Raw genomic sequence first — 13206 nt, 5'->3', positions numbered from 1 at the left:
AAGTTGCCTTGATGAATCTTGTACAATACCCTGTTTGAAAGTATTCTGCACATTTTAGCATTTGAACTATCCCACTGAAAACGCAAAACAAAATCCCTAGTAGAGATTTTCGTCTGCTTTTTTCTTTCCACCTCCATTTGATTAGCTCACATTTCAAAAGTAAGTCAAAGTACAAAATGCCAATTGTCAGCTAATTTGGGAATTAAAGTTGAAAAGGTAACAGATAAGAGACTAGTACAGTAAAAAACTACCAGTAACGACTGCCAAATTTTTTACTGGACCAGAAAGTAGGGCAGCATTAATATGGAGTTTAACACATCTTTAATAAGAATATAAGGAACTCACAGCTCACCATTGACCAGCGATACACCATCTTTATTGTAATTTGTCGTTGTACAAAAGTTAATTTGAGTTAAATGCAGGTACTAGTAACTTAATACACTTGGCCCACCCAATTATTATATATTGGCCTTTATCATAATTTATGCCTCATTATATGCATTGACAATTACAACCGCAAAAGGTTACTGTGCATTTTCTTCTATTGTTTTCATTTTTCCATGAAAACTCACTTCACTTTTCAATATAATAATGCTGCCAACTCATACTTTGGACAACTTTTGATTATAATATGGAGTCATTTGGGATCAAGTTTGAATATTTTGCCACAAAGATTTAATTTTCTAGCATTAGAATCAACCCATTTTCTCCAAGACTAATAAAATGTTGTGCAAAATATTTTCTCACAAGCTAATTCAAAAACAACTTTTCTCCAAAACCATTTTTTCAAACACTATACCAAATAAAAACCCAAACTCTTGAGTTTACTGTCTCTTCAAGATCCAAAAGTTGACAAAGCAATTCAGTGAGTTATAATCTAATAGCAACATAATATACAGTGTATATGACACTTGAAAAAACCAAACCTAATCTAAAGCATGTGGATCTAACTAAAAAAAAAAAAAAAAAAAAAAAAACTCTAAAGTTATTAATATGTGACCAACATAAGCACCACACATAAAAAGTACTACTTCCTTTGTCTCAATTTATGTGCACATTTTGCTTGCCGAGATCCAAACTATATAAAATTTGACCAATATTTTTAAATATACTTTTTTGATTATATTGACATAAGAAGAAATACAATCTATAATATTTTTTTGTAGAGCTTTTGAACATCTAAACTATAATTTTAAAGTATATTAAGTTGATCTGATTTGATTTAACTTCATAGATTAGTTAAATCGACTATAGAAAGCGAAAAAAGTACTACATAAGTTAGGATAGGGGAAGTATACTAGTAGTACTTTGATTGCAGAAGTAGTGACTTTCTTTCAATTTGTTTATCTTACTTTTCTTTTTAGTCTATTTAAATTAATAATATACTTACTTCTTTATTTTCAACATCTCACATTACATGTTTAAGATCACAAAATTAAAGGACATTTTGATAAATTATATAAACTTTATTTAAGACTATAAAATTTCAAAAACCTTGTTTATTTTCTTAAAGTTCGTACCCAATAAACTAAAACAAACAATTTGAAAAGTTGAGAGTAATATATTTGCTATAGTAACTAACTTGTAATTTTCTTTAATTTAGGAAGGATAAGACAGCAACAGGGTCCAATGATTCAACCCATAAGAGGTTAGAAAGTAGCGACCCACATTGCCAGGCCCATTAGCCCCTTCTTTTGAAAAGTGTTCCTTCACAAGCACTTGCAACATTCTCCACTTCCTTCCTCACTCTCTCTTTCTCACTGTGTGTCTGTGTGTGCTCCAAAGCAGCATATGGCCATTACACCATTTCATCTTCTCACTTTCAAAACCCCTCCTTTACTATCATTTTCATAGTTACACTCCCTTTTAACCTTCCCTAAGCCCAATGCTCTTCCTTTCTTCTTCTTCAATGGCTGCTTTTCTACTTCTCTTCCTTCTTTTTCTCTCCACATTATGCTCTGCTCAGCCAAACCCACAAACCCTTTTGGAGATTCAATCACTCAATTCTTTCAAACTCAGTATTCATGACCCACTTAATGCACTAACTGACTGGGATTCTTCTTCCCCATTTGCTCCATGCGATTGGCGTGGAGTTTTCTGCTACAAGAACCAAGTCAGTGAACTTCGTCTCCCTCATTTACAACTCAGTGGACCCCTCACTACACAAATCGCTAACCTACGCATGCTGCGCACGTTAAGCCTCCGTTCTAACAACTTTAACGGAACTATTCCTTCTTCCTTATCCAAATGTACCCTTTTGCATTCTGTTTTTCTACAGAACAACGATTTTTCTGGTCAACTTCCAATGGAAATATTCAACCTTACTGATTTACAAATCTTTAATGTTGCTGGAAATCAACTGTCTGGTGAAATTTTTAAACTTCCTCGGAGTTTACGATACTTTGATGTTTCATCAAACCTGTTTTCAGGACACATTCCTAGGAACGTGTCTGAGTTGTCTCAGTTACTTTTAATCAATCTTTCTGATAATCGATTTTCCGGTGAAATTCCAGCGAGTCTTGGTCAGCTTCAACAGCTTCAATACCTTTGGCTTGGGTATAACAATTTGGTTGGAACTTTGCCTTCTGCAATTGCTAATTGTTCATCATTGGTTCATTTGAATGTTGAAAGAAATGCTATTAGGGGTGTTATTCCGGGTGGGATTGCTTCTTTACCGAAGCTTCAGGTGATATCTTTATCACATAATAATCTTACTGGTTCATTGCCAGTTTCTTTGTTCTGTAATGTTTCGGTTTATCCACCTTCTCTTAGGATTCTTCAGTTGGGTTTCAATGGGTTCACGAATATTGTGAAGCAAGAGTCGGTTAAATGTTTTAGTTCCTTGCAAATTTTGGATCTTCAACATAACCAAATACATGGTGAATTTCCTTTGATTTTGAGAAATAATTCTGCATTGACGTCACTTGATGTGTCGTGGAATTTGTTCTCTGGGAATATTCCAAGTGCCATTGGGAATTTGTGGAGATTGGAGGAACTGAGAATGGTAAATAATTTATTTGAAGGTGCTGTTCCGTTGGAGATTACGAAATGTAGTAACTTGAAAGTTCTTGATCTTGAAGGGAATCGAATGACGGGGGAAATTCCAATGTTTTTAGGTGAGCTAAGAAGCTTGAAGACATTATCCTTGGGAAGTAATCTGTTTTTGGGTACCATTCCTTCTAGTTTTAGAAATTTGACTAATCTAGAAAATCTGAACTTGGGAGGAAATGGTCTCAACGGAAGCTTGCCCGAGGAGGTAATGGGTTTGAGCAATTTAAGCATATTGAATCTCAGTGGAAACAAGCTTAACGGTAGTGTGCCGGTTGGTATTGGGAATCTTCAGCAGCTCTCAGTTCTGAATCTGAGTAAAAATGGCTTTTCAGGCACTATTCCTTCCAGCATTGGGACTTTGTATAAGCTAACGGTTGTTGATTTGAGTGGACAGAATTTATCAGGTGAAATACCATTTGATCTTGCTGGTTTGCCTAATCTACAGGTTATAGCTTTGCAAGAAAACAAGTTGTCTGGTAATGTTCCCGAAGGTTTCAGTAGCTTATTGGGTTTGCAATATTTGAATCTTTCTTCCAATTCCTTTTCTGGCCATATACCATCTACATTTGGGTTCTTGACCTCATTAGTTGTGCTTTCTTTGTCTAACAACCACATAAATGGTTCAATTCCTCCTGACTTGGGCAATTGCTCTGCTCTGGAGAATTTAAATCTGCACTCAAATTCATTGAGTGGCCAAATACCTGCTGATCTAGGACGTCTCTCCCACTTGAGTGTGTTGGATTTGGGTAGAAACAACTTGACGGGTGAAGTCCCAATAGATATTGCCAATTGTTCATCCCTGACATCGCTCGTGCTAGACTTGAACCATCTTTCAGGGAACATACCAGAGTCGCTATCCAGATTATCAAACTTGACTGTCCTTGACCTCTCTACTAACAACTTCACTGGAGAAATCCCAGCTAATCTTACCACGCTCTCTAGCTTGGGGAGTTTCAATGTGTCGAACAATAATTTGGTAGGCCAGATTCCAGTGATGTTAGGGTCCCGTTTTAATAACTCATTGGGGTATGCTGGCAACCAGGGTTTGTGTGGGGAGCCATTGGAAAGAAGATGTGAGACATCTGGTAATGGTGGGAATAAATTGATTATGTTCGTTGCGGTGGCTGCTAGTGGAGCTCTTCTCCTTTTATCATGCTGCTGCTTCTATACTTACAACCTCTTGAGGTGGCGTAGGAAGCTCAAAGAAAAGGCAGCTGGAGAAAAGAAGCATAGTCCTGCAAGGGCTAGTTCAAGGACCAGTGGTGGTCGTGGCAGTGGCGAGAATGGTGGACCCAAACTTGTTATGTTCAATGACAAAATCACACTCGCTGAAACAATTGAAGCAACTAGAGAATTTGACGAGGAACATGTGCTAAGCAGAACACGTTATGGAGTAGTCTACAAGGCCTGTTACAATGATGGAATGGTGCTATCAATTCGTCGACTTTCAAATGGATCACTGAATGAGAACATGTTCCGGAAAGAGGCAGAATCACTTGGCAAGGTGAAGCACAGGAACCTAACAGTTCTACGCGGGTACTATGCTGGCCCGCCTGGCCTCAGACTACTTGCCTATGATTACATGCCTAACGGAAACCTTGCAACACTACTCCAAGAAGCGTCCCACCAAGATGGCCATGTCCTCAACTGGCCAATGCGCCACCTCATTGCACTTGGCATTGCTCGGGGCTTGGCTTTCCTTCACTCATCATCAATGGTTCATGGAGATGTTAAGCCGCAGAATGTCCTATTCGATGCAGACTTTGAAGCCCATCTTTCAGAATTTGGCCTAGGGAAGCTTCTAGTAGCTACACCAGCCGAGCCCTCCACATCATCAACTCCAGTTGGTACGCTAGGCTATATATCCCCAGAAGCAGCATTAACTGGAGAAACCACAAGAGAATCAGATGCTTATAGCTTTGGCATTGTGTTGCTGGAATTACTAACAGGAAAAAGGCCATTAATGTTCACACAAGATGAGGACATAGTGAAATGGGTAAAGAGGCAATTGCAGAGAGGGCAAATTTCAGAACTATTAGAGCCAGGATTGCTTGAACTAGACCCCGAATCATCAGAATGGGAAGAGTTTTTGCTAGGAATTAAAGTAGGGTTGCTATGCACAGCACCTGACCCACTTGATCGACCCACTATGACCGACATTGTGTTCATGCTCGAAGGTTGTCGTGTGGGCCCTGATATCGCGTCTTCAGCCGATCCCACGTGCCAACCTTCACCCGCCTGAATGCCCTGAACCCACATGTTGTAACCCGAGGTTCATTCTAATTCTTTTCCCCTTTTTTATTATTAGCTTTATAAGTTGTGAGATTAAATTTGTAATGCAATGCAACAGTAGCTAGCACTAGCAGTTCAATTTTCACGTAATTTTTTGTAGGTCTTTATTTAGGTAAATGAGAAACAATATTTCTCTTCATTGCCTCTTTTCTTGATTCTTGTTTTATCCTATTAAAACAGCTCACCCCACCGTGCCGGCCGGGCTGGGATTTCTCTACTTTGGCGTGGGGGCCAAAATGTAGTGCTATTAATAAGTCAAAGTTAAAAAGGAAAAAAGGAAAAAAGAAAAAAAAAAGAACATGTTGGAATTGTGTTTGTGAGTCAAATGATTTGGACAGTTGTGCAATTTTAAAATGCAAGTAGAGAATAGGATAATGGGTTGGGTGGGGACTACAAGATGAGCTCTCCCGCCAAAGAAAGAACAAAAAAAGCCAGGAAATACCAGTCTGGTTCTATCACGTGGCTATCAAGTGCTTAAAAGGTATCTCTTGGGGTACTGAAAATATAGCCGTTGAATGTATAAGATATTACTAGTATGCGTAGAGAGAGACACACTGGAAAAAATAAGAAGAGATGCTACTTCCAAGAATGCCTTAAGCTGTGTGCATTTTACATCCTACCCTTCACTTGCATTAATGAAATTTGAATACTACTACGACTTGGGTAATTGTTATTTCTGTGTACTTGTTTTCTGTGGAGTAACAAGGAAAATGAAAGGAAGGAAGGTGCCAAATAAAATCCTCTACCCTACAGTTTAATAGCCAAGGATGATGAGGGATCAAAAAGTCAAGGGATCTGGGATTTTGTGGGGGTGGGGGTGGGGTGTTGGACCCTTTTGAAACAAGACCAGGGTGAGAGAGACTAAAGGAAGAAAATGATTGTGATGGTGACCCCCCTAATCAATTCATTTCCAACATTTTGTGGGGGTGACCATTGTTTTTATGTCTTTTCCAATGGTGGAAACATGATTTTTATAGAGAAGGTTCATCATTTACTATATATATATTAAAAAAAAAAAAACTTTATATGATTTTTCGATGAAGGGGTCTCGCTTCGCACTGGTCTTTCCCATTGTTATTTCTTCTTTTCTTTTTCACAATACATATGCAACATGATGAGCATGAGATTTCTCTTGTCGATTTGATCCCACATTGTGTGAGTGAATAATTACAACCAATTTCTACTTAGCTTGGTTTTTATTTGTCTCTAGGATAAAGGAAGTAGGTAAATGTGGAGGTCTTTTTCCCCTACAAGACTATGGTAGATGTGAAACATAAAAAATGATTCCCCCTAATAAAATATAGTAGCATGCTTGTGATGGCACGAGGTTGAGATCTGTGTTAATCATATTGTTATCAGTAATCAGCTGCGGTGACCGTTAAAGCACTCTATTTGTTTTTATTGTATTATAACTTCTTATACAGCGGAGAGCCACATTACTATCTTTTTCAATGCTGGGAGTGCTACACATTGCAATAATGTTGTAGCCTCTAATAATTGGATGTTTCAGCAGATAGATCCAAACATGGCGACAAATGTGAATTCAACATTGGATGAAAACATGGAGGGTAAAAACTCAACATAGACAAAAAGTGTTAAAAGTGATTTTTTCTTATCTGCTTAAGCCGAGTTAACTGATATATCTTTGCTGGTGAAAGGTATCAGATACCTGATAAAATAATTGAGTGTACATAGTTGGGTTGAGCACCACCTTTATGAAAAGTAAGTGTAATTTAAACTACTTTGGGTGAAAAGCTTATTACAACAAACTTATGTACCAAAATGTTGATGAGTAGCTCCTTGAAGTTGAACAAAATTCTCCCCTGATAAAAATGTCGGTAATACCTGTGCAAATGTTTGAAACGTCAAAAACAGATTGGGACAGTCCCTACGGGTTTGTTTCACTTTTTAATTTGCTTTCTAAGTATATAAATCATGCAGTTTGTTAGCGTATAGTCGGTATTTGAAATTACGGAAAAGGCTCAAATATGCCATCGAACTATCGAAATGGTATTTATGCGCCACTTATATCGTCGATAGTTTGGTTTTACAATCTCGGTATGCCATCGAACTATCGGATTAATTAAACCACACAAACTAAACCAATTAAGGTCCACGTCGTTTAATTAAACCAACACAAACTAAATCCTAAATTAAACTAAAACCCGACGCACAAATTTGTCTTTGGTTTAATTAAATGACATGGACCATCTAATTGGAGGCTAAGTGTCATATTCTTCGATATTTTAAAAAAAAATTCGCAAGACAAGTTAATGAAAAATGGCGTGGATGAGCTAATTCGATAATTCATTCAAAAGTTTATGCATAACCCATTAAAAGTATACCAAACTATCTTGACCATGGCGAGTGGCGTAAATGAGCCCATTTCGATAGTTCAATGGCATATTATCAAAGTTATGGGACAAATATCTTGGCCTTTTCCTTAAAAGGTGAAATTATAAGTTATAGCCATAAAATGTTTGGTAGGAAAAAAAAAAAAAAAATTGGTTATGGAATGGCCCATAAACAGAGCACAGACAAACAGTCATATGCACCCGTGACTTGTCAAAATTCAAGCACAAAGTCTTTTAACCTTATGGCAAATAGTGACAAGGGCTACCACACGAGTAATGATACAGCTTTTGGACGCTGTTAGGAACCAAATAGAAATCTAACCAATGCTGTCTAAACGAAAATGCTTTAAAAAATTTAGTTTACTCTCCTGAGGTTTCAAACTATAAGACATTCATTGTAGTTTCAAATATTACATGAATAGCACTTCTAATGTTTTGAAGCTGCAGTTTAAACTGAAATTTCCTCTGCGAGAAGAGATAACGACAAAGATTAACCCACAGTAGCTTCTGCCATTTTATACAATCCTTTTACGAGCTGGTTTAGAAATTTGTGTCTGGCAGGCCTGTTTTCCCCTGTGAAACGTAGTAAAATAAGGCACTCAATCAAGTTCGTTATTGAAATGCAAGTAACAAATTCGCCCAAAATATCCCTAAACTTCATGTGCTGCTCTTTGCCGACGAGTAATACGCCTTCTGAAAACATCCCCCTCTTCTGAAATTCCATCAAGGCAGCTATACGCAAAATTAAGAAAATGATTATGACTCTAGCGCGGTCGTGTCTATCATAAACGTTGTGTCACCATTACAAATATGCATCTTCACACTCAGAGCTCCACCAGTGATCCAAAAGATAACTCATGTAATGCAGCAAATTCCACAAATTACAAATATGATCCTATATCGCGAAAAAACACTATGGATGTGCTTAGCAGGTAGAATAACATGAAAAGCAAAGGATGTTTTCGGAGGAAGCAAAATAACACAAAAGGCAATCCCAATACTTCTAATCCATCGCTCTTTCCGACCCAATTCACTACATCACAACTCTATATTCAATAATTGAAGTTTCGTTCACTTGTACAGGCTCATTCTGCCAATTTTTATAGATCAAAGTGATACACAAGCAAAAGCCAACAAGAATATGGCAAAAGCCCAGAGTTTTGCATGATCACTCAAGCAGCTACAACAATGAATCAAGTTAGATTTCATATATTGAGGTGTATCAATACATTCCAACAACAATAATACAATTGTATCAGCATTCAAGCAACAGGATGCTCCTCATTATTGCAAAATACAGTAACTGAAAATTTGAGAGAGCGTTCTCTTGATCGCAGACAGGGAAAGACAGTGTCCAAATCTACAATCACCAGTGGAACACACAACGTGTGACGGAAAAGTAAAAGAAAAAGCAAAAGATGCACCTAACAACTAGCATGGCTTACCAAACTGTCAGCACATTGATGCAAAAAGATTCCATCATAAACCTGGAAATACATTATCTTCTACTCTGCTCTAGATTGGCCAGCACGGGAAGAAAGGATGATGCCGACAATCAGTCCGTATAAAGCCAATGCCTCCGCAAAAATAAGAATCAGGATCATACCAACAAAAAGTTTTGGTTGTTGTGCATTTGCTCTGGGAAATAAAAATAACGTTAGTATGTAGGACTTAGAGACATTAAATACAAATTTGCATATGAGAAAACTTAAGAAGGTAATGCTACTTTAGATCAAGCGATGAGAGGTACTAGCTCAAACAATCAAATAAAAGATCCCCCCCTGCTAAGAACATAAATTTAGCAGCAACAAGGGGAATCACAAACAGAAAGAGGGATTTTATTTCACAACGATACTAAACTGTTTAGCGATGTAATGCTACTTTAGATCAAGCGATGAGAGGTACTAGCTCAAACAATCAAATAAAAGGTCCCCCCCTGCTAAGAACATAAATTTAGCAGTAACAAGGGGAATCACAAACAGAAAGAGGGATTTTACTTCACGACGATACTAAACTGTTTAGCGATCGATAATTTTCACCTTCATAAACATTTCTGAATGACAATAATAGTTATCTATGCCAAAACTGATTTAGTTGCACACTTATTTCATGATGAGACATGAGAGTCATATTTATACCTTGATTTCACATCAAGTATCAATACTGCAGTTTTTATTTCCTTACTAAAATAACTACTAATTCTAGAAAAAGTGGATACAAAACCATCTGCAATTCATTAATGGAAAGAAATCAGCATGTGTGGGAAAAACATAGTGATATCTTCATAGAGAAAGGGTAACAGAAAACTAGGTTTTGTGATTATGCTAAAAATCTTATAAAAGCAATAAAAGGGTCCTCCATTTCATATCAGTTAACGACTTGCTAGGCTTGCTACAATGTGATAAGTTACAGCCAATTTCATCTCAAGTAGTTGATTAATTTTGTGCTAGTTTGAGGATTTTTTTTTTTTTTTTTTTTTTTTTTTGATAACTGAAAAATGAATATAGAAAAGATAATGCTAGTTTTAAGAATTCACACTTCAAAATTCGAAACATCCAAGTTACACGGCTAATCCTTCTAATCCAACTATCACATACATAAGTATTAGGTTGCAATTGGATAGATCAACTGATTGAATGAAGTCAAAACCACTTATCAAAAGGACGAAAAAAAAAAAAGGTTCAGATAACACAAAACTCTTTGCTTGAAATGGAAGTTCCAACTAAATTCTTTCGTGCAATAATGCATAAAGTAGAACGATTACTATTGACTACATTCAGTATTTTTAAAAGCAAAAAGTGCAAGAAAAAAAAAAAACAAGACTTTAGAAGCTTTAAGCGAGACATGAAACGAGAGAATGAGAGGGAGCTGGCCCCTTACATTGAACCTATAATAATTAGTATCAACCTTGAGTGATGGTCTGCCAGTCCTAACGCTTGGTGCCGACGAGGTCCTTATTTGTTGAGATAATAGTAAAGTATGCCTTTCCCATATGGATACTAAGTAAGAAAAGAGATTGATGTTTTCTGATGGCACCATCTGGAAGTTGTAATTAAGCTGGCTCATATTACCATAGTTCTTTGGATGATAAAGCTTTTATACAATCTTTATAATATGTATTTTCAGAAAAAGAAGATGCAACTCTTGTACAACAAAATCACTCTTTCACCAAACACCGAGGAAGAATCAGATAACATTCAAAGTCCAGACCTTCTTTAAGAACCCAAGAACTTTAAGAAGCAACAACAGCAAAGAGAATCTAATACAAACGGTAGAGCGCCTCGACAAACACCCCCCAAACAAGGTCAATTTACTAGATAGTCAAATAAGAGGACATTCATGTAAGTTTTAAAATTCTTACATGACATAGGAGGTAAGTCCAGTTAAGGAAAGATCCAACTCGATTCACTTCAGTCAGGATCAACTTACCATAATTTAGCGCAAATTACATTACAAGGGCATCGATTCCCAAGCCATTTATTTAGGTGCAAAAGAAGGAAATTTTTCTATTAAAGAAGCAGGAGACTGAGAAATTACCTAACACCAGCATCACCAACAATTCCAATAGCCATTCCAGCGGACAGGCCAGCAAGACCACAAGCCAGACCAGAAGAAAGGTGGGCATATCCATCAAAAAGGTAATACGATTTGGTCTTGGGGTTAATCCCTGTACTGATAATGACAGCAATAATCAAACCGTAAATACCTAACACTCCAGCCATAACAACAGGCACAATTGACTTCATCACAAGCTCTGGCCTCATTACTCCCATCGACGCCACTCCCACACCGCTCTTCGCCGTTCCATAAGCAGCTCCCATACCTACAATAACGAATCCATAATTTTCTATTACTCTCTCCGTCCCAATTTAAGTGTCTTACCTCGACTATGCACGGAGTTCAAGAAATAAAGAGAAAGTTTTTAATCTTGTAGTCCTAATTAAAGATGTATATACAACAACAACAACAACATACCGGTATATTCCCACAAGTGGGGTGTGGGAGGGTACAATGCACGCAGACCTTACCTACCTTGGGAGGTATATTCTCACAAGTGGGGTCCTAATTAAAGATGTATATAATGTACTAAAATGTCCGTTGAATCTTGTGGTTATAAACTTGTGGCTTAGGATGTTTGAATTATCGAACATAATTAATACTATATAGAAAGATAATCTCTTTTTGGGACGGATCAAAAAGGGAAGTAAGTCGCTTAAATTGAGACAAGGGGTAGTTCATATTCATTTGAATCGAATAATAAATGCAAAGCTTGGTTAATTTATGGAACTTACAGGAGAAAACGAGTGCTGCAGCGGCACCGAGGAAACCGAAGAAAGGAGCAGTTTCATCACCGCTGAAAGTTGATGCCATTGTTTCCTTTAAGGAATTTACTCACAGATTTCAACGGTGACCGATCGGAATTTCGAACAGATATTTTACTTTTGCGTCCTTGTATTTGTCTTTTGGCTCTGGTTTCGTTTCTCTGCACTGTCGCTCTCAAATCACACCTTCTGTTTTGCCAATTCACTTGGACACGTCGCGCAGGAAACTTCGTCTCAGGTGCCATAGTTATGGGCTGGCTATATGTTCATGGGCCAGATTTATGGATACTATTCTTTATTGGGCTTCGAAGGCTCCCCAGTCCTAAATGCCCAACTCAAAGGTAATTGTATCTAGCCAATTTTAACCAAACCGAATAAAAAAATCGACATTTGGTTTGACATAATATTTGGGTTGGTTATGGTTATATTAAAAAATAAAGAATAAATAACGTAAATTATATACATAAATTTTATAATTATTTATATGTATAATATTAGTTTTTCATAAATAATTATAAATATTTTATACCTTTTAATCATTAATTTGATTTCGGTCTACTTATTTCACATGATTGTTTAAGGCCCGTGTTTTTAAGAATATGTTCAAGCCCATATCTTTAAGTCTTTTAACTCTTTAAGTGTTATGTTCGCGTTAGAGTCTAATGTCTTTAACTTAAATTTTTAGCCTTTCTTTGTCGGCCATTTGATTTTAGGTTGTTTCTTCTTCTTTTTGAATTTATACCTTTCTTTTTTTTTCTTGTTCGACTGGGTCCTAAACTTCTAATATTTTTCATATGAAAAGGATAGAAGTTGTAGATTTGGAGGTTCCTATAGAAGATACTTCAGTAACATCAGCATTTGCTGCAACTCAAGCACATAGTAATGTTCTAATACTAACAACTTTGTAGTCGAGCAAATGATAGAAAAACATCTGAAGTTTGGTATCATTACAGAAATTTTTTTTTTAATAAAATGGGAGAATTGAGGGCAAAATGCAAGTACCGCCCAAAGTTTGGGATCATTACACAAAGTTTTTTTTATTTCATATATTTTCATTTTAATTTTAGGTAGTCTTTATGTTTAATTAATATGTATGTTTGTAACAACAACTAAAAGCTCCTATGCTCTACTTTATTTCCGTTATATTAAGATGATAAAAATGGTGCGTACTACTTAGTTAGTTTTTA

The 13206-nt window shown here is 36.7% G+C and overlaps 2 protein-coding genes across 4 annotated transcripts; one reads left to right on the top strand and one right to left on the bottom strand.

Annotated features, from left to right (window-relative positions):
• Positions 1-1666: 1666 nt before the first annotated feature.
• LOC132046468 (probable LRR receptor-like serine/threonine-protein kinase At4g36180) lies at positions 1667-5474 on the top strand. The gene has a single exon (XM_059437103.1). The coding sequence runs from the start codon at positions 1886-1888 to the stop codon at positions 5291-5293; it is 3408 nt and encodes a 1135-aa protein (XP_059293086.1). The 5' UTR covers positions 1667-1885; the 3' UTR covers positions 5294-5474.
• Positions 5475-8029: 2555 nt separating this feature from the next.
• LOC132046467 (V-type proton ATPase subunit c2) lies at positions 8030-12212 on the bottom strand. 3 transcript variants are annotated; one of them, XM_059437102.1, is made up of 4 exons: positions 11990-12212; positions 11235-11520; positions 9185-9335; positions 8030-8270 (listed from the first exon to the last, which is right to left on the bottom strand). In XM_059437102.1, the coding sequence occupies exons 1-3, from the start codon at positions 12066-12068 to the stop codon at positions 9203-9205; spliced, it is 498 nt and encodes a 165-aa protein (XP_059293085.1). In that variant the 5' UTR covers positions 12069-12212; the 3' UTR covers positions 8030-8270; positions 9185-9202. The 3 variants fall into 3 exon arrangements, with proteins under 3 accessions (XP_059293085.1, XP_059293084.1, XP_059293083.1); XM_059437101.1 differs by lacking the exon at positions 8030-8270 and adding an exon at positions 8298-8429; XM_059437100.1 differs by lacking the exon at positions 8030-8270 and adding an exon at positions 8890-9057 and having other exon boundaries at positions 11990-12211.
• Between the last annotated feature and the right edge of the window lie 994 nt (positions 12213-13206).

Source organism: Lycium ferocissimum, chromosome 2 (assembly GCF_029784015.1).
Source record: "Lycium ferocissimum isolate CSIRO_LF1 chromosome 2, AGI_CSIRO_Lferr_CH_V1, whole genome shotgun sequence".
NCBI classification, from domain to species: Eukaryota; Viridiplantae; Streptophyta; class Magnoliopsida; order Solanales; family Solanaceae; genus Lycium; species Lycium ferocissimum.
Note: the sequence above shows the minus strand (reverse complement) of the source record. Positions and strands in the feature narration are given on the sequence as shown.

Bases quoted from the DNA above. Each gene is read 5' to 3' on its own strand.
- LOC132046468 (XM_059437103.1), top strand. From the start codon at position 1,886: ATGCTCTTCCTTTCTTCTTCTTCAATGGCTGCTTTTCTACTTCTCTTC.
- LOC132046467 (XM_059437102.1), bottom strand. From the start codon at position 12,068: ATGGCATCAACTTTCAGCGGTGATGAAACTGCTCCTTTCTTCGGTTTC. The intron at 11,521-11,989 runs GTAAGTTCCATA...TCGTTATTGTAG, and splicing joins TGCAGCACTCGTTTTCTCCT to GTATGGGAGCTGCTTATGGA. The intron at 9,336-11,234 runs GTAATTTCTCAG...TTTATTTCCCAG, and splicing joins GTTGGTGATGCTGGTGTTAG to AGCAAATGCACAACAACCAA.